Below are 24,405 nucleotides of genomic sequence, written 5' to 3'. Positions count from 1 at the left end.
CATTCCTAATTTGAAAATCCAAAATCTATACTACAAAATCTGAAGTTTTTGAGTATGTGCCACTGCTCAAGTTTCAGATTTTGAAAGCTCCACCTTATTAGGACAGGTACAAATTTTTAATCATATGGAACTGATGCTCAAAGATTATATGAGCCAAAGTCATTTTAGATAAAACAAAAATAAAAATTATTTCAAAATGTTACTTACCCATCGGAAATCTTTCCCATCAAATTTACGGGCATTTGTAAATAAAACAGTTCTAGCTGGCATGTTAATTCCCATAGCAAAAGTCTCTGTTGCAAATAAGGCCTAAGTGAGTAATTACATAATTAAAACATGGATTTTACAGAGAACTAATTTTCAAGTATAAACAGTATCATTAATTCCTAATTTTATGTGATCCTCAAAAATAACAAGGCCAGATGCCTTTCCCTGATGTATTTCAGTATTTACATGTAAAATTATGTAACTATCCATTTCAATTCCAAATTTTTTTAATTCAGTGAAAAGTTTCTTTATATACCAGTATGGCAAGGAGAGAGAATGTAACTGGTCTAATGGACAAAATACTATGTTGCAGAATATTCTAATTAAACACAAATTTCCTGGCTACCTCACTGATAATACAGTAGTTTTGGGGACAACTTCACTACTGGGATCTCCAAGGGGCAATCACAATCAGTAATTCTTAAGTTAAATTTTGAGACATTATTGACAGCAATAATAAGCTTGATTTAGGCACACAAAGATATACACATAAAAGTAAAGTAATAAGCTATTAAATTTTCATCAGTAAGATGCTACCTTATCTCAAAAGAGAGCCATTTATTCATTAAAAAGAACAAAGAACCACATGTGATAAAATTCAATTAATAACCTGGGTATTCGATGACCTTTGGTTCAAAAATAAAACATGTATTATTTGAATGTATACTAGTGGACATTTCTAAGAAGTGAAAAAGAATGATCTTTTTTGGTTTTGTGTGCAACTGATTTATTTGAAATTTATAACCACTATGAAACTTACTTAAAAAGAGCCTATAAAATTAAGACTTGTAAAATTTACAATGTATAAAAAAAGCACTAAGGTTTTACTAGGACCCGAGTATAAATACTGACCAATTATTAAATTTGTTACCTTTAAAATATTCCATTTAGGATTGAAGTTCTCAGAATAAAATGCTTGCAAGAATTAAAAAATTGTAATGACTTTCCTGTATAGGTAATAAAACTATATTTTGAGGATTCCCATTTTCAACACACACCATTTCTGAGTAGATACCACTGTCATTTTTTATAATTAGATTCTCACTGGGTTCAATCAGAATATTCTAGAAGCTTTTCCCTAAGTCTAACAAATCTGTCTTCTCTAAATCCTTTTAATTTATATGTAAAAAGTCTAGTTATTGGAGCAATTCTATGTGCAATCATTAAGTAGCATCTTCTCCAAAATCCTACTGTATCCAATAGTGGTAATACCTCTTTTAAGAACAAATTATTTTTTTCCCTTATGTATGCTCCAAAATTTGTGAAGTGTATTTTGCATAAAACCCAAGTTCATCATGTGAGTTTTCCATAACAGTTTTCAAGGAAACGACAAAAAATCACTCTCAAACCACAAAACTGCCCATAGGAACTTGGTATAGTGGTACAGTAAGTAGCCATGGGCAAGGTCCTGGGTTCGATCCAAAACAATGCAAAAATAAAATAAAACTGCCTATAAATAACATCCATTATCATTTTCAACATGTACACAGAACACAACTCTGGACCATAATAAATAAAATCATACCTTTATCAATCCTTCAGAAAAGAGAATTTCTATAGTTTCTTTCAAAATAGGAAGTAAACCACCATGATGAATACCAATCCCTCGCTTCAAAAGAGGAAGTACATGTTCAACCTGTGATTTTGGAGTAACATTTATAATGATATCAGGAAAGTGGAATTTAAGAATGTTAAGCTACAAATTAAGAAAAATGGTAACTGAACAAGGAATGACTTTTGTTTAAAGAAACTGTTAATAAAAGTCTTTTGGAATAAAATTAAAACCCAAACCAACATTCCCAAAGAATAATAAAATAACAAAATTCTGGCTTGGGGTTCTTTAACCTGAACATATAAGCGTGTTTAAATAAGTTTTATAAATGCTTTGTTATTTCAAAGTTTTTACTATCATTTTGTCTCCTCCAAAAATTATGAGTCATGACAGCAGCATTTGTATTTATACAAAGGGCCAGGCATGGTGGCTTGTCCCTGTAGTCCCAGCTACTTAGGATGCAGAGCAGAAGAATCACCCGAGTTAAAAGCCGGCTTGGGCAACATAGCAAGACTCTGCCTTTTAAAAAATAGATAAGTTAACTCAAATATATTACATAAAATATATTTAACATAAATATACATTTCATTTAAAAACCAACCCTCAAAGAGGTCATTAAAATACCATCAGAAATATATAAAGAAATAACTCAGTCCTTCAATACTTGGAATTCAGGTGGGTAGGAAAATAATAAAAATAACTTGTAATTTTAAATGATAAGAAACATTTTACTGCAGTTATATGGTGGGTCCTTTTCAAATTACAGAATTCATGGGGGCTGGGGATTTAGCTCAGTGGCATAAGCGCCTGTCTTGCAAGCAGGCAGTTGTGAGTTCGATCCCTGATACCGATAAACCAGAAAAAGACAAAAAAAAAAAAAAAAAATTACAGAATTCATTCATTCAAGGCAGAGAAAGTGCCTACTTGGCAAATGGGAGGTCATGAGTTCAATCCTCAATACCAAAAAAAAAAAAAGGTACACAAGCACTAATTTCTAGACAATGCTAGCTTTTAGAAAAAAGTACCTTCAGAGAGCAAGTCTTTGTTAGTACTTTGTCAGCAGGTTACAATGTGAACTAAGGAGTCATTTTAGTGTATACTGCAACCCATATGCTGTAATGTAAAAACTGTAAACAGCAACAAAACATCGAAATGAAAAGTTAATACACGCTATCTATTAGCATTCATGCTTTTACTGGCAATAATTCACCTGAGGGAGCTTTTTATCTTCATCAGACAAACAGTCAATTGCATTACTGAATACTTCCTCAACCATCTTCTTTTCTTCATCTAAGAGAAAACACAAGGATACATAAATTTTAAAATGAGTCAGTGATACCAAACTACACACATTACCAAGAATACAAATCTATAAAGGATAAAAGAACCAGTATGTAAGAGTAAAAAAAGTTGATAAAAAGCACTGTAAAACTAATAAAATTCACTGCCTTTCAACACATACCTAGCATACTCAATTCATTAAAAAAGTAAATAAACACAGTACTAATTAACTAAGTACTTCACAAGGAACATTTAATTCCAATAATTATGGAACACAGGAACTATTATTACCCATACTTTGCACGTTAAAAAAGTGAGACTAAGTGCAAATAGCACTGGTACTGTTAGAGGAGTAACAATTCTAGAGTCCATCCTTCTAAATATTACACTGGTTTCTTGCCCTATATCTAAAAATAATAGGAACTCAATAAATAATAGTTGAAATAATCAATAGATAACTCTAAACTTTAAGTGTATTCAGCACCGATAAAGAAAAAACATTTCTAATCAGAGTAATTCACTTATAAAACACCACTGGGTTTAAAAGGGTATTCAGATTATCTGCCATTTTAGTTTGACTCACAGAAAGAATTTGCTTTAAAATACATAACACACCAGCTTGCTTGCTTTATTTTATTTATTAATTTATTTTTGGTGCTGGAGATTGAACTCACAACCTCGCATTTGCCAGGCAAGTCCTTACACCACTGAGCTAAATCCCCAGCCTTTACTAATTTTGATAAAAAACAAAACAAAACCCTGCAGTTTGATTCTGAATGAGATAAAATATTATTTACAGTCAAGTGTGGGGAAAATATCTGTCATTCCAGAATACTGGGAGGCTGAGGCAGAAGGATTTCAAGTTCAAGCCTGGCCTGGGCAACTTAGTAAGACCCTGTCTCAATATAAAATATATAAAAAGTATTGTTGATGTAACTCAGTGCAAAAGCCCTTGGTTTGGTCCCCAGTACAGGGAAGAAAAAGATACTACTTCTTACTGAACAGAATGCTACAGGCAGAACCTAATGACAAGTAAGCTAGGAATGAGCACACTGCAATTTATAGCCAGGCTGTGCTTCTATCTGGCTGTGTGACTTTAAAAGAGGTTTATAGTCAATGTACATTTTCTAGAAGTTTTATTACTTTGAGAATTTCAGCATAGTTAGGCAAAGGCAAATTTTCTGGTTTGGACTTCTCAAACAATAAATGATAGTACGCTCTATAAGAGAAGGTAGTCTGACCTGGAGTTTTATCCTTAAGAAGTCAGAGAAAGCTGGAGACATGGATCACTGCTAAAGAGCTTGCCCAGCATGCATGAAACAAACTGATCCCCATTGAAATTGTACAGAGAACTAGATTAATCAAGTACAAGAAAGTATGACTGTAATGTTTCTTGGTATAGTTCTATAAACTGAATATATAACAGTATACTTAAGTTATGCATGAGAAAAATAAATTATAAATCAAGGCCTGGTAAAGCCTAAGTGTGCTGAACATCTGTAACAGTAAGGCACGGCAGATATACTCCCAGAAATACATATTTTAATCATTTTCATGCAACACTGAAACTATGGAAATTATATAGTACCTGTATTGAAATCCAATTTGGTCATCTGAAGAGCATAAGCTTCACAATCTTTCTTACTAAAACTGAAAATAATTACAGGTTGAAAATTTCTCTCCATAATCATCTTCACAATCTTGAATACATTTGATGGCCCTGTAAAAAAAGATTAGATAAGCCATACCCCAAAATTAACTCAAAATGTATGATAAACCAACTCTTAAAAATACACAGCACATATCTATAAAATATTCATTATTCTGAGTTATACTAAGCATTTTTGGCTATTACACAAAAAGGTGAAGAAACGGGGTAAAAAGGTAAAACTGGATATAACAGACCTTATCAATTAAGTCATTAATCTATCTGATGAAGGTCAACTACTCAATATAAAAATAACTTTTCAACTCAACAAAAAATCCAATTTAAAAATAAACAGATTAGAATAGACCCTTCTCCAAAGGTAATACAAATGGCCAAAGAACACATACATAGATGCTTTATATCACTAGCTGCTAGGGAAATTAATCAAAACTACGAATATTACTACACACACACCAGCATCACTATAATCAAATGATATGTAATAACAAGTATTGACAAAGATGTCGAAAAGTGGAAGCCTCATATGCCCCTGATGGAAATATAAAATGGTATGGCTGCTTTACAAAATAATTTGGTAATTCTCAGAAGGTAAAATATAGCCTTTCCATATGATTCAACAATTCTACTCCTAGGTTCTTCATACTCAAGAAAAAAGAAATCACATATTCCTTCAAAAATCTGTATTACATGCAAGATATATACAGCAGCAGTATTCAGAACAGTCAACAACTAAAAAAAACTGGGGATATAGCTCAGCAGCACAGTGTCTTCTTTGTAAATGTGAGGTCATTAGTTTGATTATGGTACCAAAACAAAACAACAAAGAAACTAAAAACAACCCAAATGTCCTTTCACTGCTGAATGAAAACCTAAAATGTGGTAATCTGCATAATAGGATACTATTTGAGCATAGAATTAAAGAATTAAACACGACATAATAGGTATGAAGTGAAAGAATATCAATCACAAAAGACCAAAATTAATTTTATATGAAATGCCCAGAAAAGGCAAATCTAGAGACAAAAAGTAGATTAGTGATTGGCTGAGTCTAGAGCAAGAAAGGAAGGGGATGTGGAACAACTGCTAATATATATGGGGTTTTCCTTGGGGGAGGGGCTTAAAAAATGTTTTGGAATTAGCAGCGACGGCTGCATAAAAAGTACTGCATGATACATTTTAAAACAGTGAACTTTATGACATGTGAATCATATCTGAACAAAAAAAGATTATGGTGCTGTCTGCCTAATTATGTGAATATACTAAAAGTCATAGAACTGTACCCTTTATTATAGGTGAACTGTATACTTTGTAAACTTTACCTAAATTAATACCACGTAAGAAGAGATCAATCTTAAATCATTCAATTTTGTCATATTCCACTGGATCTTTAAATAGCTTCCTGAGAAAAACACTGATGAAAGACACAAAATACCATAGTAAGGGTCTGGAGATGCAGCTCAATAGCATAAGCACCTGCCTAGAAAAGTGCAAGATCCTTAGTTTGATTCCCAGTATAAAAAACCCACCACGGTATTTTGAAAACACAATTCCCAAGTAAACTACTCTGTAAAGAAAGTTCCAATACCTTTTGTTCCTCCTTTTCGCCCTTTCTGATCTCCTTTTGCCAAATCTCCTGCATCTCGAAGCACTTGCATGGCAGTATTAAAATTATCTTCTCTGAAGTCACCCTGGAATGACAGATTCTTTTTCCTATGGATCATCATGAATGTTTAATCAAACTCAAACATTTCTCATACCTCAACAATAGTTTTCTCAAGCAATAAAAATGATTTACTAGAATAACAAAAATCAGTAAAATAATTTAAAAAATAATCTGTGATGAGAGTTAACTAGAGGTGACAAAGGAGAAATGAAACTGAGAAAGTAAGACACTAGAAACACATCCAGGAGCCTTGGTTCTCCAGATAGTTTTAAATACTGGGGAAGCAAACTCATATATAAGAAAATCACAAATCTCAAATATAATTTTTATTTACTTATTTTTCATGAGCAGAGAGCTCACTATGTTGCAAGGGAAGCCTCAAACTTCCGGACTCAAGTAACCCTTCTGCCCCAGCTTCCTAAATAGCTAGGGCCACAGATGTGTGCCACCATGCTCAGAATCAAATACAATTTTTAAAATCCAAATTTTGGACTATAAGATTATCTAAGACAAGAAAATGTATCTGTCATTTCTAAATCAAAATAAAATTAAAATATAAGAAAATAAAGTATAACATTACAGACATAAGGATAGCGGTTAGTTTCTTACATTTTCATCAACCACAAGGTGAAGGCCATCTCCCCCTGCTGGGAAAATGTAGTGCTGCAATGGAGTAGGCCGATAATCTGTGTAAATAACGTGACAGGGCTGTAAAAACAAACAAACAAAAAAGGAATATTTGATGTACCCAAAAGACTTCGAGAAAATAAAATGATTTAAACGATGAAAAACACCTTGAAAAACTATTTTAAGCTACAAAAGGTAAAACTGGGTGTATCACATCACATTATCACCAGCATAGTTTCTCGGTTCCCTAGAAACAAATACATGATCTATAATTACATATTACCTAGACATCAGATACTGCAAATACAGATGATGCCTCTGTTTTTATAGAGAAGTAATATGATGATAAAAGCATTTCTAAGATAAATAAACTTCTGCCCCACAGAGGCTTTTCAGCATGTTATAACATAGGTTATTTTTATTTCTTTTAGCAAAGGAGTTCCATCCTAAAAAATATGGGGAATGTTACAAAAATATTCCTGTAGAGTTTACGTTATCACAAAATTAAGTTTATGAGAATATTTGTGCAAAGGAAAAGACAAGGGCCAAAAAATAAAACCAAGAAAAAATTCATTACATACAAATGCTTGTTATATTAAACGGACATATGTTATAAAGTCCCAAAATTTCAAAGTTGGCAGATCATCAGATTAATCAGGCCCTACTTCCACAAATTTAAATATACTGGATTTGAGATAGGTCTCAGAAATTAGCATTTCTAAAAATACCTCATTTAGCTAAATTGTTTAATATGAACAATAGTTTCATATAAAATGTCTTCTGAATTCTAAACAGTAGAATATGAAAAAGTACAGAAACGTATATGGTAAGGCCAACTTGTAACATTTTTGAATATTGAAGTCACCAAAACAGAAGGTAAAAATACCTGTTTATGTAAATGACAAATCCATTCAGCAAACTGTCGGGCATTTGGAATAGTAGCCGAAAGAAAGACATAGTGGACATTATCAGGAAGCAAAATAATAGTTTCTTCCCATACCACACCACGCTCTGAAAAAAATAAATACAAAATTGAAATTCTCTGTCATTTTAGCGGCAATACTCAATTTCTCTTAAACTTAGTAATTATCACTCAAATAGCCAGGATATAGATAAGCCAATGGCACAGCACCTGCCCGCCAAGCATGAAGCCCTGGATTCAATTCCTGCTATCAACACATTTTTTAAAAATTCAGATTGAAGATGTGGGTGTGGTGGTGCATGCCTGCAATTCTAGGACTCAGCAGGAGGCTGAGTCAAAAGAATCACCAAGTTCAAGGTTAGCTTAGGCTACATAGTGAGTTCAAGGTCAGTTTCAAGTACATATCAAGAACTTGTCTCAAAAAATTAAAATAAGGGTCAGGAATATAGTGTTGTGGTACAAGCACCTGCCTGGCAAGCTGCGTCAAATCAAATCAAATCAAATCAAATCAAATCAAATCAAATCAAATCAAATCAAATCAAATCAAATCAAATCAAATCAAATCAAATCAAATCAAATGTTGTGAGTTCAATCCCCGGCACAAAGAAACCCAAGAAACAAAAAAACTGGAAAAAACAACAAACCCTGAAAAACAAATTAGTAATTAAATATGCAGACCATTTTAGACAAGCATATTTTTAGCCACAAAACCTGAAACTTTATTGGTCTTCACCATGAGTCTACACTTAACACATTAACCATCACAAATATAATTTACTCTAAAACAACCTGCAGAGCTGAGGATGTGGCTCAGTGGTAGAGTTCTTGCCTTGAATGCCTCAGGTCCTCAATCCCCAGCACAACTCCCCCCCCCCCCCCCCCCGCAATCTCCCAAAAAAAACAACAACCTGCCAACAGCAGGTTCAGGCAGGTACTTAAGCTACTGCGCTAAACCCCCGGGCCCAAAGAGCAGGTTCAAAGTAAGTATTTTCCATCAGTCAAACATCAGAGCCAAGGTAACAAGACAAGGAAATAGATTTCCACTTCATTTCAAAAGCACAAATAATGGCTTGATAGAAAGTTTCATAAATGTGAAGATTGATAAAAGATTTCTGGCATCATTCATCCCAATAACCCTTATCCTCAGGAGATGGAAAAGGATTTCATGAACAAAAGGATTCAAAATCAGTTTTTATTTTAATGGAAAACAACAACAACAAATCCCAGAAAAGCCAGTCTGATAGTTTTCTCCTTAAAAAGAACAAACTGGTACAAGACACATATTTTTAAAACCACAACTCTGATTACAGCTTAACTGTGTAAATGTGACAAGGGAAAAACGTTGACAAAAAACGTTTCTTAAATTCTATGTTTATCACAAACCCTGGCTAGCTAACTCAGTCCTCTGGTTTAAATAAAAACTATATCTTATTTTAAATGTGTACATATTAGACATTATCTTTTGTATTAAGTTTACTAGTACATTTTAGGTATACATAATGATCTGATTTAATATAAGGAATTTGTACCTATATATAACTTGACTCTTTTTCTCATCTCCTACCCTCTCTTCAACTACTCTTATTTACAAAAGCTTTATTAAATTTTTTTAAATGTGATTTTATTAATGTTAGTTTTCCCAGCACCTCCAAATTCCAAACTACTTTTCTACTATACATACTAATGTAATGGCAGGAATAAGATGTATTTGTAACTTTCTCCTTTCACTCATTTCATCATGCCTATTTTTTACCATAAATATGTACTTGTTTCAATTTTAAAAAGTAAACTAACTTAGTAAAAATTCAGAGTATTAGCCACATGTGGTAGTACATGCCAGTAATTACAGCATTAGAGCTAAACCAAGAGCACCACAAATTCAAGGTCAGCCCAATACATAGTGAAACCCTCTCTCAAAAGAAAAATAAGCAAATAAATAAAAATTTAACTTTACATGAGGAAGTTTTGTATTAGAAAAAAGTCAGCTTTTTATTCTATTTGCTTTATTTGAATTTTCATTTTCTAGGCAACTAAAGTTACTGAAGGAGCTATACTTAAATGAAGTCTTAGTGGGTTAGTATCTCATGTTATCCATAATTTAAAGACACTGCAGTTCATTAGAATTGTACAAACAAAAATTGAAAGCAAAATTCAACTTCATATTGTTCATAATTTCTAATGTTGTTCTTAAGGGAAATACATGATAGAAACCTAAACTGCAGAATATACCTGAATCTCTCATATAATGAATTTCATCAAATATGACCCACGCAACTTCTCGCATAACTTCAGAGCCTCTGTACAGCATACTTCTCAAAATCTACGGAAAAATTTAGTAAGACTTAGCATGATTTTGACACATAACATCCAACATTCAGACAAAAATCTTTTTATAACAACAAATTTTAGATATTCTTTAGTAAATGGAAATATTAAAATAAAGTTAGAGGGTTATATATATCTTTGACTTCTCAGGAGTTACTGATCAGGTACTAACCATGGAATAAACTATTATTACCTCTGTTTTTCTGCCCTATGAGTTCACTTTCTCCTATGCACAGCATCTTTCCAAATCCATACTTTCTAAGATATAGGAGGGCTTTAATTACTTTCTGTGTAAGACACTGGATCAATACTGTTTGCCGATCTCTGCCTCAAGTCCTTCACAATGTGGCTATTTATTAGCAATCATTTTCTTGATTTTTGAACTTAAAAATCTTAAAGATAGATTAAGAACTTATATTAGGCACCAAAATGCAAAATGAGCAATGCTTTTGGCTGGCTGACCAGACCAGAAGCTAATTTATGGTCTTTATTGTATTATATCCCTGTAAAATGAAAGGATATTATTAAAGTATATACAAAATTACTGAATACACTAAAGATAGGTAATCCTGTACAAAACTTGAGACGTTACAAGTACATCCAAAACTGTGATCATAAGAAAAACCAAAATATAATGCTGATTTTTGAAAAACAAACTAATTACTTACCTATATAACCAACACTTAGATGCAAGGGAAAAAAAAAAAATCACATGGAACATAGAACTACTACTCAAAATTGTTTTCAAATCGGGGGACTGAATACACAAAACTAACAAAATATTTCAATGTTACTGACAGTAATAAATCTTTAAAAGTATTTGAAAAAATGTGTCTCTATTATATAAGGAATGACACAAATATTAATACTTTGGACATATATTTAATGTTACTAGAACATTTTAAGATACAGATATCCATTTCAAGTAAGTCCAGTAAAGAAGTATATTTTATCTAAAACAGTAAGTGATAAAACACATGTGCTATATGAATAAATCCACTAATTGAAAAAGTAGATGAGATACTATATAAATTACCTCTGTAGTCATAACTAGACAAGATGCTGTAGGATTAATGGTAACATCTCCAGTCATCAGACCAACATCTTGAAATTCTTCATACATTTCACGGTATTTCTGATTACTGAGAGCCTTGATTGGGCTAGTAAATATTACACGCTGTTTTTCCCTTAGAGCCAAGGCAATAGCATACCTAAAAATGTAAAAATAAAAAAACAATTTAAAATCTTCTTTAAATTACAAGACTTTAAAAATCTTACTAATACTAATATGTGAATTACGTCTGAAGTTTTCCAAATTATCTTCAATAATGACTATGCAGAATATTCATACCTTAATACATTTACCATAGACAACTACTGTATTAGTACTATACTATGACTAAAGTAGTCTAAATGAACAGAACATTTGAATATTAACTGTCTCTCAAAAGTTAATACAATTTATTTACTCAAACCAATAAATACTCTATCTTATGCAAGAAAATATCTTTGTTTTTACTAGTGGAACTTCCCTACCTGTCACTTTATAAATATATACACTAGAAATAACTAGGAAATTCATCTGGGAAACCCTAGAAAATGAAGTGGGTTTTCTTCTTTAGTTTCACAAGTTAATCCATACACAGTATTATTTTCCCACATACAATAGTTATTAACTCAGGTCTTGACTAGAAATTATGATTATCTCTTCCACAGCAATTAATAGTATTCAATACAGTAATTTTATTTTTAAAGGAAATTTAGTTAAGTATTTAAATATAGAACATAAAATCAGGATTAAGCTTAATACTCTGCCAGATCCTCTTTTTTAGAGACAGTTCCTATTTACAGAATAGGGAAATAAAGGAAAAAGTTCCTGTTCACAGCCGAGGAAATAATACCCAACTTAGCTATGCTCCAAAGTAATGACTAGCAATTTAAAAAACTGTAAGTTGTCCACACAAGATCAAATAGAATTGTAAGAAATATGACTTATATTTATGTTGTAGTAGGCAGACAATGGAAAAATGGAAAATACAATGAGTTTTAGACTAAGAAACTATTAGAAGATATTCAAAAATTTAAAGAAATAAAGTAAAATAGGACAGCAAGTCAACAAATAAGAAATTAACAGACACACTCAAATTATTTTTTTTTTTGTCTTTTTTGTTTTTATCGGTACCAGAGATTGAACTCACAACTGCCTGCTTGCAAGGCAGGCGTTTATGCCGCTGAGCTAAATCCTCAACCTCGACACACTCAAATTATTAGTAATAACCAAATGAAAACTCAAATTATTAATAGCCAAATGAAAACTCAGATCACAAGAATAAAAGAAAACACTACATACACTAATGAGCACAAGTAAGATGACAAAATAAAATATAAGTGACTATGAAGGTAGACATTATCATCTTAAAATACAAAATACAAATATAAAATATATATGCATATAGAGAAATATATGGAATAACCACTTTGCCTTAATGAAAATTTTGAAATGTTTACATTTTAGATTAGTATTATAATAGCTAAAAACATAATCATGTCCATCTATGGCTGAAGGAATGGGTTCGAATGCAAAAAGCAATGTACTGAAGAAACAGAGGCTTCTAAAAACTGACAAGGACATCACAATTGTACAAATTTACTAAAATTTACTAAAATACATGTATTTATAATGGAAGTTCTTAACATGAAGCCTATATAATAAAACTATTCAAATGGAATAAAAACCATATAGTGTTAGAAAAATTAATCACATATAATACTAGCCAATGTACTATATCTGTATATAAAATATTACATCTTGTCACAGCTAAAAAGTAGTTTACCTGAAGTCCTTTAATGCCTTAGGGGAAATCTTTATGTGAGATCCACAAACCACTCGCTGAAATTATAAAATCTGGTGTGCATACAGGAATACGTACTTTACCAGATTACTGAGGTGAACTCTATATAAAATCAACCATTTGAAGGTATATAATTCAGTAGCGCTTAGTACATTCAAAATATTGGGCAGTTTAAAAAAAAAAAAGGCCAAGCATAATGGCCCTTATCTGTAATCCTAGAACTTGGAGAGCTAAGGCAGGAGGACTGCCAAGAATCTGAAGCCAGCTATACTACATAGTGAGTTCAAGGTCAGTCTGAACTACACAGAGCAAGACCCTGTCTCAAAAATCCAAACATCAACAACAAAAAAAACGTTGGGCAATCATCACCTCTATCTACCTGTATCTGACATTTTTATCTCTTAAAAAAAAATGTATACTCATTAAACTACTCTATTGCCTTCCTCCTAACAGCCCGTGGCATTCACCACTCTGTATTGCATCTCTATGGACTTGCCTATCCTACATATTTCATGTAAATAGAACCATACAATAAATGATCTTTTGTGTCTAACTTAATACTATTCATATGTTCAAGGATCATCCACATTGGGGCATGTATCAGTACTGCTTTCCTTTTTATGCCTTAATAATGTAATACTGTATGGACATACCACATTTCATTTATCCTGTCATCCATTGTTATGGTTTGTGTTTAAATGTCCCATGTCCCCAAAGCCTCATGTGATCACAGGTTTTTTCAGAGGTGGCTAAATCTAGAAGTATGTGATGCTGGGATGAATATTTGGGTATAATTATTTGAGTATTTGTTTTCAATTATATGAGATAAATATGTAAAGAGTGTCTATGTTTACCCTTTTGAACAAACACAGCACACTTAGGTTTTCAAAAGCATGTGTGAACCAAAATTTCTTAAAATTATCTTTGCAGTTTCCTAGCCCAGGGTTTACAAGATTTCAGCATGTATGTGAGAACTTCCTCAAATGAAAATTTCTCTTCCAGGAATAATGAAGCACAGTTATACAAAAGGCAGAATTAAAATGACTAAACTTAGCTTCTAACTTAACCATTTTCTGAAATGAGGTAGCTCAGTAAGAAATTAGCCCTACCTGACTGGACAGCATTAGGGTGGCAAAAGAACAAATACTAGAAGCTGGGAAGTAGATCAAAATTATTTGGCAACTGAATGATACCATAAAGATGATACTGTAAGATCCAAACTTCCTTCCTCCATGTCTGAGAAAAGAGAGACCTGACTTACAAAGGTAAATAAAGATCTGAAAGGAACTAACAGATGAGATCTAGCTACCCTAAAAGAAAAAGTATTACAGTATTCATAAATATCTCTATCATTTTGGCAAGATAAAAAAGGGTGATTGGTAGTGTTTTTTTTTTTGATTGGTAGTATTCTTATGTTTTTTTTTTCCCCCCTGTATAGTCTTTACTCTCCAAGTGCCTCCTTTTGAAAGTACTGTACCTAATTCACCTCCCTAAGGAGAAAGGGAATAGAAATAAAATATTATAAACTATTAAGCTGATACAAAATAAAGTCGGTCTACAGCAGACTACAAAACACTACCCATAGTTAACAGCATAATCCATTTTAGAATATCTTCTCAAACTCTAATGAATATATGTGTCATTTCATGATCATGTTAAAAAATTCTGAGGGTAAAGCCACAGAATCTATTTAACAACTTCTCAGTAATATCAATGTGTCTGGTCTGAGAACATTTTGAGCAGTAAGACTAGAGAATCATAGTCCTTAAAGATATTTTAGAAGAAAAGATACCTATTAAAAAATGTAAAACATATTCAGTGTAGTGTATTTATTGACACACTAAATATTTGCATACTGCAATACATCTGGGTCTCTGTGTCCAGAAGTTCTACCAACTGTACCTGTAGATTCAAACAACCTCAGCTCATAGTCATACACACACACATTAACAAATGTATTCGTATTAAACCTGTATAATCTTTTTTTCTTGTCATTCCCTAACCAACATAGGACTAAAACTACTTATACTGGTCTTACACTGGATTGGAAAATTTAAGTAGTGCAGAGATTATTTAAATATGAGAATTGTGTAGGGTATATGCAAATACTATGCATTCATTTTGGTTTCCAATGGGCCCTAGAGCCAATCTCCTGGATACTACGGGATGATTTAAACATCTGATGTATATTAATACAGAAAACACCCACATATAACCAAAATGGAGTAACAGGGATTGACTTTACACACCCACCCCGAACTATAAAACAGGACAAAATACATGAAACAGCAGTGTTTTCAAATATTGGCTACAACAGCAGTATCCTCTGAGAAACAGCAAGGCCAAAATTTTCCATTCCTAATAGAGGGAACCCAAATGGATTGGAGAGGTTTCCCTGTGTTGAACATAGCAAGTTGAAAATCTGTGAAAGTCAAGAAAGGAGGGATTTTTCAGGGCAGAGTACCAGAGAGGAGAAAGCTGTACAGAGAGGATTCAAACATCTGCTGAGCCTTTACAAGTCTTCAAGTAATAGTGATCATTAAATTTCAGGAAACTAACTGAGGCTAGTAAAAAACAAAAACAAAAAAACCAACAAACAAAAAAATTGACCTGAGTGACTAGAGAGAAAAAAATGACTTGTACTTTCAGTATATGGGAGGCAGAGGCATGAGATCACAGGTTCAAATCCTACCAGAGCAATACAGGGAGGCCATGTCTCAGCACTAGGTTCAAATCCTAGTAACACAATAAAATATAATAAAAATTTTAAACAGAGACTAAAACAACTTTACGTCACAAGAAACTGAGTAAAATAACAAGAATAGTGATTAAGTAGTAGGGGAAATTGGCCTTAAGACTAAATCGTAATCTAGTTCTGCCTAACAAAATCATGAAACCAAATCTCAAAAGGATGATGTTTTTTCAAGTAGGTATACTACAGAAAAAAAGCTCACAAATATGCAGAGAAATGAAACATTCAGCATCCAAAGTAAAATGCACAATTATTTTGGTATGCAATAAAAAAGCAACAGGTACACCACGAAGGAAAAAAATAAAAAATCATACCCAACTAAGACAAACGACAAAACTGTAAACAAGGATATTAAAGATTAGAGGATGTATATACCTATAGTCTATATGCTCAAGAAGGTAACAAGTAGAAACAGAAAACATTACAACCCAAATTAAATCTTTAAAGATAAAAGTGTCTAAGATGAAATACAGTAGATAAAACCAAAGGAGATTATAAACACTGTAGGAAAAAAACAAACAGGAAGCAACAGAAACAATCAAAATAAAACAAACAAAAAATAAAAGTAGTCAACAGAATGCGGATGGGATGTGGACAATTTAAGTCCTATGCATATAACTAGAACCCCTAAAGAACTAGAGGGATGAAGCAATATTCTAAATTTTCCAAAACTTGTTGAAGACTGTAAAATGACCCCCAAATTAAGAGGGGTCAAGCACAAGAAAAATCAAAAAGAAAAGCACAAACTAGAGAAAATCAGTGAATGAAAATTTAAAATGGCTAAAGTAGGAAGTAAAGAAGCAGAAACATATTGCCTTCTTAAAACAGGAAAATCAAAGCAGACTAGAAAATAACACAGATTAAAGCAGTAAAATGGGCATGTAAGCAATTTTTGTAACTATATTCCACATGTTTAAGAAACTAAAGGAAAATTAGTAGAGATAGAAGGTATCAAGTTTAGGGTTGTAATCTGAACAACATAAAGATCAGAACACAAACCCTCAATGCTGAAATATCAAAGACTAAAATCCCAAAATTCTAAAATCCATCCCCCAAAAGAAATCACAATCCTCAAACAATTTTTAAAGTCATTTAGAAAATATTTACACTTTAAAAAGGAAAGATAAGAAACATAAAAACACATTTCACAGACCATTTTACACAATAAAACAGACAATAACACCACTTTTTAAGCAAGCATGAACAGTCATACTGATGACAACTATGTGACTGTAACAGTTATGAACAGAAAGAAAGAAACAGGTCAGGAGGCCAAATATACCCAGCCCTGTAATTGCAGTACTTTGGGAGGCTAACGTCGGAAATCAAGCCAAACCTGTGCAACTCAGCAAGATACTGTTGGAGGTATAACTCAATGAAAGGCCCTAGCTTCAAACACCAATACTGAGAGACAGACAGAGACAGAGAGAGAAAGAAAGAGAGAGAGAGAGAAAGGCAGGCAGGCAGGCAGGCAAGTGGGTAGCCAAATGCAGAAATACATACCACTATGTATTGTGGTTTGTTTAGAAAACCCCCAAAGCCTTATGGGGTCATGGGAGGTAGGCTGCTAGTGTTTGTGATTGGTTCATTGCCTAGCACTAGGATGGGTGGTGTGAGTGCTGCAACCCTAGGGGTGGGTACCCGCATTCAATATAAAAGGAAGGAAAAGAGGCAAGCTTTCCTCCTTTTTTACAGTTTGCGCTTGTTGCTTGTAGTTGCCCTTTAGCCACGCCAGCCTTGGAGCCAGCTGAGTATGGACTGAAACCTCCAAAAATTGTAAGCTAAATAAATCTTCCCTTCCCTAATTTTGGCAGTCTCAGCAATAAGAGAAAAGTAACCAAGACACTATGGTTGGCAGTTGTCTGCATCCAGCTTTACAATTGCAGTCATCTGAAATACCATGAAAAACTTAATCTTGATAAAATCTACCAAAAGCTGATAGATTGCCACTACATATGCATTTGCCCAAAGAAATGATATTTTTCTTTCATAAGTGCAGATGTTCAAAAAAAGTGTATCTCTTCAACATATTTTTATGTTTTTATACAACTCTTGAACAGTCAAATTTTATAATGTACTTTTATATATTAAATCTGCAAAAAATTCATAAGGTGAATTAGAGATCTCAAAGTCTTCAATTTATCATCTAGAACTAGAAATTATGTAAAGACAAAATACACAGTACTGCAGATTGTAAAGCATGATGGTGACAATTTAAAATACAAGAGGATAAAATTTCATACATTATAGCAGCAAATTATGGATAACAGCACCAAGGTAGTGCACAAGAAATGCCCACCTTTCACAATATGTTTTAAAGGATTATGATCAGCACCAAAAATAAACAAAATGGGACTTCCAGCAAAAAAAAAAAAGATGTCTGAGATTTTTTAAAAAATGCATACAATGAGATTAAATGCAGACAATAATTCAGAAGATTAGTGAATTTGAAAATGCAGCATTAAAAATGATTTGAAAACGAAACTCATTAGAAAAATAGACTGGCAGGGGGCCCTGCATCGACCTGTGGTGAGTGAGAGAAATGGGGACCCTTTCATAGACTAGGAGGCTCCAACAGAGGACATTCTGGGAACGGGCAGATTAGCCAGAACAGGGCCCTGCAGTGACTTTAGTCACATATTCCCCTCTCAAGCGGGATTGGTGGGGAACGCTTGGCCTGGTGACATCGCAGACTAAGATCCAGTAGGCTAGCCCAAATCAGGTCCCTGCACCTGGCAGTGCACCCTAGCAGTGAAGCCTTCAGTAGGTTGATCTAGAGGAACAGGCCCAGCAGAGGCTGCCCAGGTCTGTGTCTCCCTAGTACACTGCAGTGGGTGAGAATACCTAGCTGGCGAATTCAAACAAACTGTAACAGACAAAGAGGAAAAAAAAAAAACTGGGCCTCCTACATACGCTTATATGGAAGGAATAAAAAGTATGAGGAAGGGAGCAACAAGAAAGGGTCCTCAGTCCCCAATCCTGAGAATACTGATCCAGGAAAGATAAATGCAAAAGAGAATGAAGACAGAAAACATGCAATATCAGACGCAGCACCAATAGACATAAAGCGGTATCTCCGGAGCCTCATAGACAAGTTCAAAAATGAAGTTTAATTAATGAAATAAAGCAAGAAATAAGTAGAATAGTGAGAGAAATGCTAAGCACCTCCCAAGAAAAAACAGATGGTGGAATGGAAGAACAGAAAAAAAGAGGAGAATTGTTTGATGGAGAAAATAGAGAAAACAGAATCCATGAAGCAGATTCAAAGAGATTACCAGGAAACTAAAAACTCTACTGAAATCTGGCATAACAGCTTGAAATAAACTAAGGACAGATTATCAGAACTGGAGGACAGATTTGTAAGGTGGGAGCATGAAATGAAAAACTTCTTAAAAATAACAAGAAAACAAACAGCAATAATTCAAAGGCTAGAAGATGATAAGAGGATCTATAACTTAAGAATTAAGAACATAAAAGAAGAAGTAGGGACACAAACAAATGAACTACAAAAGCTATTCACAGAAATAATCCAGGAGAATTTCCCTAATTTAGCAAAAGGTAAAGATACTCAGATGTATGAAGCATACAGGACCCAGCCACCTACAACCCAAACAGAGCTACACCTAGGCATATAATAATCAAAATTCCAGAAATCCAGTATAAGAACAGAATATTAAAAGCCGTCAGAGATAAGAAACAGATCACTTAAAAAGAAACACCCATCAAAATTACAGCAGACTTCTCGGCACAAACCATCAAATCACGAAGAGCGTGGGGGGAAATAATTCAAGCTTTGAAAGATTGATATATCCTGCACAACTGTCTCTGGAAATTGATGCAAAAACAAGGTGCTTCCAGGATAAAGAGGAACGAGGGGAATTTGCAACCACCAATTCAACTCTACAGAGATTTAAAAACAAAACAAACAAACAAACAAAAAAAGAGATTACTGCAGGATATTCTAACAATGAAAAATACCAACATTCCAGAAACAGTGACAGCGAGGACACAATGAATGGAGCAGAAAGCGAAATGAAGAAGACAATCTGACAACTAATGACAGAAAAAGAGCTCAAGAGAAATGAGGCAGAGAAGGTTGGATGGTAGGAACAGCCATTTTGGAGAAAATAAGACATAATAAGAGGTAGTGCTGATTTAGTATCCTCTTGTTTTGAAGTCCCATCAAGCTTTTGTTCTTCTGTCTCCATCGGTTCTAACCTGTTATATCTTATTGGATTTTATTATATGTGATAATATAAACAAAAACTTTTATAGTCAAGGAGATCATACAGAAACCATTGTTCATTTTCTGTTAGTTGATTCTAAATACCTTGTAATACTGTCATTCTCTTGAACGGTTTTTACATTGCCTTAATATGTTTGATGCTACAGTATATGAAGTTATAGACACTATGGTAACTATTTTTATGTCGAGATTATCTTGTGGTGAAACACTATTTTGCTTAAATGGCTATGTTTTGACCTGTGCTGTTTTGTTGTTATGCCCTCTTTTTTATCTCAATCTCCTTTTTGTTATCTAGTTTTTTATTTTTTCATTTCCTTTTAATTAAGGGAAAAATAAATAAAAAATAGCAGGATATATTATAGTAACCCACTTTGATTTCCTATTAACTTGATTTGAAACCCTGTATTGCTCTCACCATCTTGTTTTGACTGATTTTCCTCTATTCTGTTATGCTTGATAGTACTGAGTTTCAAAGTATAGGCAACAACTATGAAGAAAATAAGATTCATTGTGATGCCCATTCTGGTTGACTATTATCTTCTTTTGAAGTCCTCTAATGCCTCCAATGTTTTGGTTTTATTGGTCTTATTCTTTACTGTTTTGTTCAATTTTATTATAACTGATGATATAGGCAATTCTTTTTAAGATAACAAGAGGCATTATGGTAACCATTGTTGATCACCTTGTATTTTGTTTTTGTATTATGTATTATGTCCATCCTTTTGATTTGACTGACTCTGTCCTGTTATGTCACATTTAGTTTTACTTTCTTCCAAGAAAAAAAGTAATAAGAACTGTGGGAGTAATAAAACCCAAAATGTGTAATTGTCATTGTACAAAAGAAAGAAAAAGAAAGTGCACTAAAGGATATAACTGCATATATATTTAAGTGTATAAGATCGATAATCATATTACTGAGTTTTACTGGATCATTAAACAAAATTGTTTCCAATCTCACTGTTTGAAAGTCCCCTGTATATGCTTTAATTTTGTAACTTGAACAACTATTTCTAAGATGACAATATGTAATTAACTAGTGATTTCCTACTGTTTATTTTTTCTGAAATTCTGTATAACTTGTACCCTTTTTCTGTTTTTTTTTTTCTTTTTTCTCCTTAAATAAAATAAAAAAAAATAGTAACACATAATTAGTGAGTTATCGGATACCCTTGGGTGGCATAATATAAGTACACAGTCCCCAAAGGCGGACCATGGGAGCAAAACAAACCCAATGCACAAAGACACAGAAAAATGCTATACTACAATATAGCATAAACAGGCTGCTTGAATCACGATTCAAAATCTTAAAAAACAGTCAGAGGGAAAGACATTATTACACATGAAGGAACAATAGTAAGGGCTGTAATAGATTGCTTGTTATAAATGATGCAAGATGGTGTATGTGTGTGGGGGGTGTGTGTGTGTAACAAGAATTAAGATGTTATGTACATGGCCCAAATTCCCACAAGGAAATGTAAGAATCACTATGTACTGCTAACATGTATGAATAAAATAAAAAAAAAAATGATATAAGTCAAAAGATAATCCTTAAAAAGTCTGACCTCAGGGCTGGAGGTTTAGCTCAGCGGCATAAGTACCTGCCTTGCAAGCAGGCAGTCGTGAGTTCGATCCCCAGTACCGATAAAAAAGAAAAAAGAAGAAAAAAAAAAAAAAAAGATCTCAACCCTAAGGAAAACACCTTTCAAAACTGAAAAACCAGGCATGGGAGTGCATGCATGTAATCCCAGAACTCAGGAGGCTGAGACAGGAGGATGGCTGCTTGTTTGAGGTTACAAAGTAATTTTAAGGCCTGAATTGCACAACATCTTGTCACAAAAAAAAAAAAGAAAGAAAGAAAGAAAAAAGAAAAGAAAGACAAGAAAACATAAGAATTTTTAATATGTAGAAATCTTTAAAAAAAATTTCTCATCAGGAGATTTGTTCTACAACAAATGTTAAAGAAATTTTTTTATGCAGAAGGAAAAAGATATACAAAAACTTAGTGTTCACTTCAGCAGCACATATGCTAAAACTGGAACGATACAGAGAAGATTAGCATGGCCCCTGCGCAAGGATGACATGCAAATTCGTGAAGCATTCCATATTTTTTTGAAGGTCTATATTGTCAGTGTTCTGGGCTTTCTGCTATTGTTGCTTATGTCTTTTTTGCTTCATGTTTTTCTAGGAATTTGTCTTGTTTTTCCCTCTAATATAGAAAGAATAGGTATAGATGTAGAGACTCATGCATATGTAGAACTTCCAAAAACTTTATGAGTATCGATTATATAATGTACAATGCAATGAACAGCTACTGTGAAGACAAAGAGACACTAAGTTAGCCAGTGCCGATTCCATAGCATCATGTGAAATCCAGCAATACTATTATTCTTTGTTCAGAGTGATTTTAGTCTGTTTTGTTTGGTTTAATTTCAACATACATGAAGGTATGGATAGCTATTTTGAAGAGAATGAGCGACACTATGACAACCATTGTTGACATCTCTGTTGTCTGGTCTTGAAGAACTAAAATGCCTAGAGCCGAGCGGTGTGGCTCACGCCTGTAATTCCAGCACTCAGGAGGCTGAGGCAGGAGGATCACTGCGAGATCAAAACCAGCCTGGGCTACAAAGTGAGCTCAAGGCCTGCTCAAAGCACATAGAGTCCCTGTCTCAAAAAAAAAGACAAAAAAGAACTAAAATGCCTTCATCATCCTGTTCTGATCAGTTTTATAGTATTTTGTTTTGTATGTATTCATTGTATGCAAAGATATGGACCACTGTTGGGAAGAAAACAAGAGACAATGTGATAGACGGTGAAGATCTCTGGTTGTCGTGCTTTGAAATCTGTGTCTGTTACATTGTTTTCTTATGGTCTGTTTAATTTTACCCTCTTTAAAATAAAATTTTAAAAAACCTAGATCAAATATAACTTATCATGATAGATTATTTACTTAAAAAATATCATATATATTAAAGGCAAACTTTAGCCATCAAATGCCTGTTAGAAAAAAGGGTCTCAAAACAATTACTTCACTTTTACCTCACCAGTGAGTTGTTTTACCTCAATGAAAGCACACAGTAAGTGAAAGAAAAGATCAAAATGAAAACCAATTTAAAAAAAAAATGAGCTGGACTTTTTAAAAGGTAATACTGAGAACTCAAGCCAGATCAACAAAAAAAAAAAGAGAAGCAAAGATTGCCCTGATACTAAAACCAGAAAAAAAACAAACAACAACAACAAAATAAAACTACAAAAGCAATAAACTCCAGGAATGCAAACTATAAAATTCTTTAAAAATTTTTCAGAAATTCAATACAGTAATACATTTATATATCATGACCAAATGCAATTTATCTCAGAACTATTCATTTAAAATCAATCAACATGTTTTGTCACATTAGCAGAGCAAAACAATCACTTCAATCTGTATCTAAATATTTTATATGCATACACATAATCTGTGCAAACTAAAAATACTATGAATCTTTTTCAAGCTGATAAAAAGCACCTATAAAAGACAGATTTAATGATGAAAGATAGTATATTTTCTCTAATATCAGGGATCAAGCAAGGATGCTTTCTCTCATAATTCCTATTTAAACAATATACTAAAGGTCCTAAATAGATTAGTAGATTCAGAAAAAAAAATTAAAGATACCTACTAAATATAAAGACATAAGCATAACCAGCTTTATTTATATAAATCAAACCAAAAAATAGAAATTTTTACAGACAACACAATACATTGATTTTTTATTTGTTGTTTTGAGACAGGGTATATAGTTCAAGTCAAGCTGGACTTCAACTCACAATGTAGCCCAGGTGGGGCTCAAACATGCAGACATTCTTTTGCTTCAGTCTTCCAAGTTCTGAAATTACAGGCAGTGTGCCACCACGCCCATTAATAAATTAAATTTTTAACATTTCATTAAAAAGAAAGTCACTTACTCAGCACATACAGTTTTTCCCGCTGAAGTATGAGCAGATACTAAAACAGACTGGTTATTATCAACACACTGAATGGCTTCTCTTTGAAAAGCATCAAGTATAAATGGGTATTCCTATAAAAACAAAAATATTAATTATTGTATGAAAAATACATAGCTATTTCACATTCCAAGTTAAAAAAAAAAAAAGCACTCTTTTAGCATACTTTGTGATTTTATACAGGATACGTACCGCCCACTAGGGAAAATTAAGAAAAAAAAATATGTTTTTATAGACATCACAGGTGTTAGTTCTATTATTT

The 24,405-nt window shown here is 33.1% G+C and overlaps 1 protein-coding gene and 1 non-coding gene across 2 annotated transcripts in view; one reads left to right on the top strand and one right to left on the bottom strand.

Moving 5' to 3' along the window:
• Window positions 1–24,405, bottom strand: part of Mtrex (Mtr4 exosome RNA helicase) — an 83,194-nt gene that overhangs the window by 40,421 nt on the left and 18,368 nt on the right. Inside the window, exons 5-14 of the mRNA XM_003470260.5 lie at window positions 24,105–24,217; window positions 11,343–11,517; window positions 10,211–10,301; window positions 7,946–8,070; window positions 7,042–7,140; window positions 6,355–6,457; window positions 4,689–4,820; window positions 3,030–3,109; window positions 1,793–1,903; window positions 208–309 (exon numbers count right to left, since the gene is read on the bottom strand). Coding sequence (XP_003470308.1) covers window positions 208–309; window positions 1,793–1,903; window positions 3,030–3,109; window positions 4,689–4,820; window positions 6,355–6,457; window positions 7,042–7,140; window positions 7,946–8,070; window positions 10,211–10,301; window positions 11,343–11,517; window positions 24,105–24,217 — 1,131 coding nt within the window. The remainder of the gene's footprint in view (window positions 1–207; window positions 310–1,792; window positions 1,904–3,029; window positions 3,110–4,688; window positions 4,821–6,354; window positions 6,458–7,041; window positions 7,141–7,945; window positions 8,071–10,210; window positions 10,302–11,342; window positions 11,518–24,104; window positions 24,218–24,405) is intronic.
• LOC111756983 (U6 spliceosomal RNA) lies at window positions 22,159–22,265 on the top strand. Its single transcript, XR_002791370.1, has one exon. It is a non-coding gene; the product is annotated as a U6 spliceosomal RNA (small nuclear RNA).

The sequence above is a fragment of the Cavia porcellus genome, unplaced genomic scaffold (assembly GCF_034190915.1).
Source record: "Cavia porcellus strain 051 isolate PalLab524CR breed Dunkin Hartley unplaced genomic scaffold, mCavPor4.1 scaffold_11, whole genome shotgun sequence".
In the NCBI taxonomy this organism is placed as follows: domain Eukaryota; kingdom Metazoa; phylum Chordata; class Mammalia; order Rodentia; family Caviidae; genus Cavia; species Cavia porcellus.
Note: the sequence above shows the minus strand (reverse complement) of the source record. Positions and strands in the feature narration are given on the sequence as shown.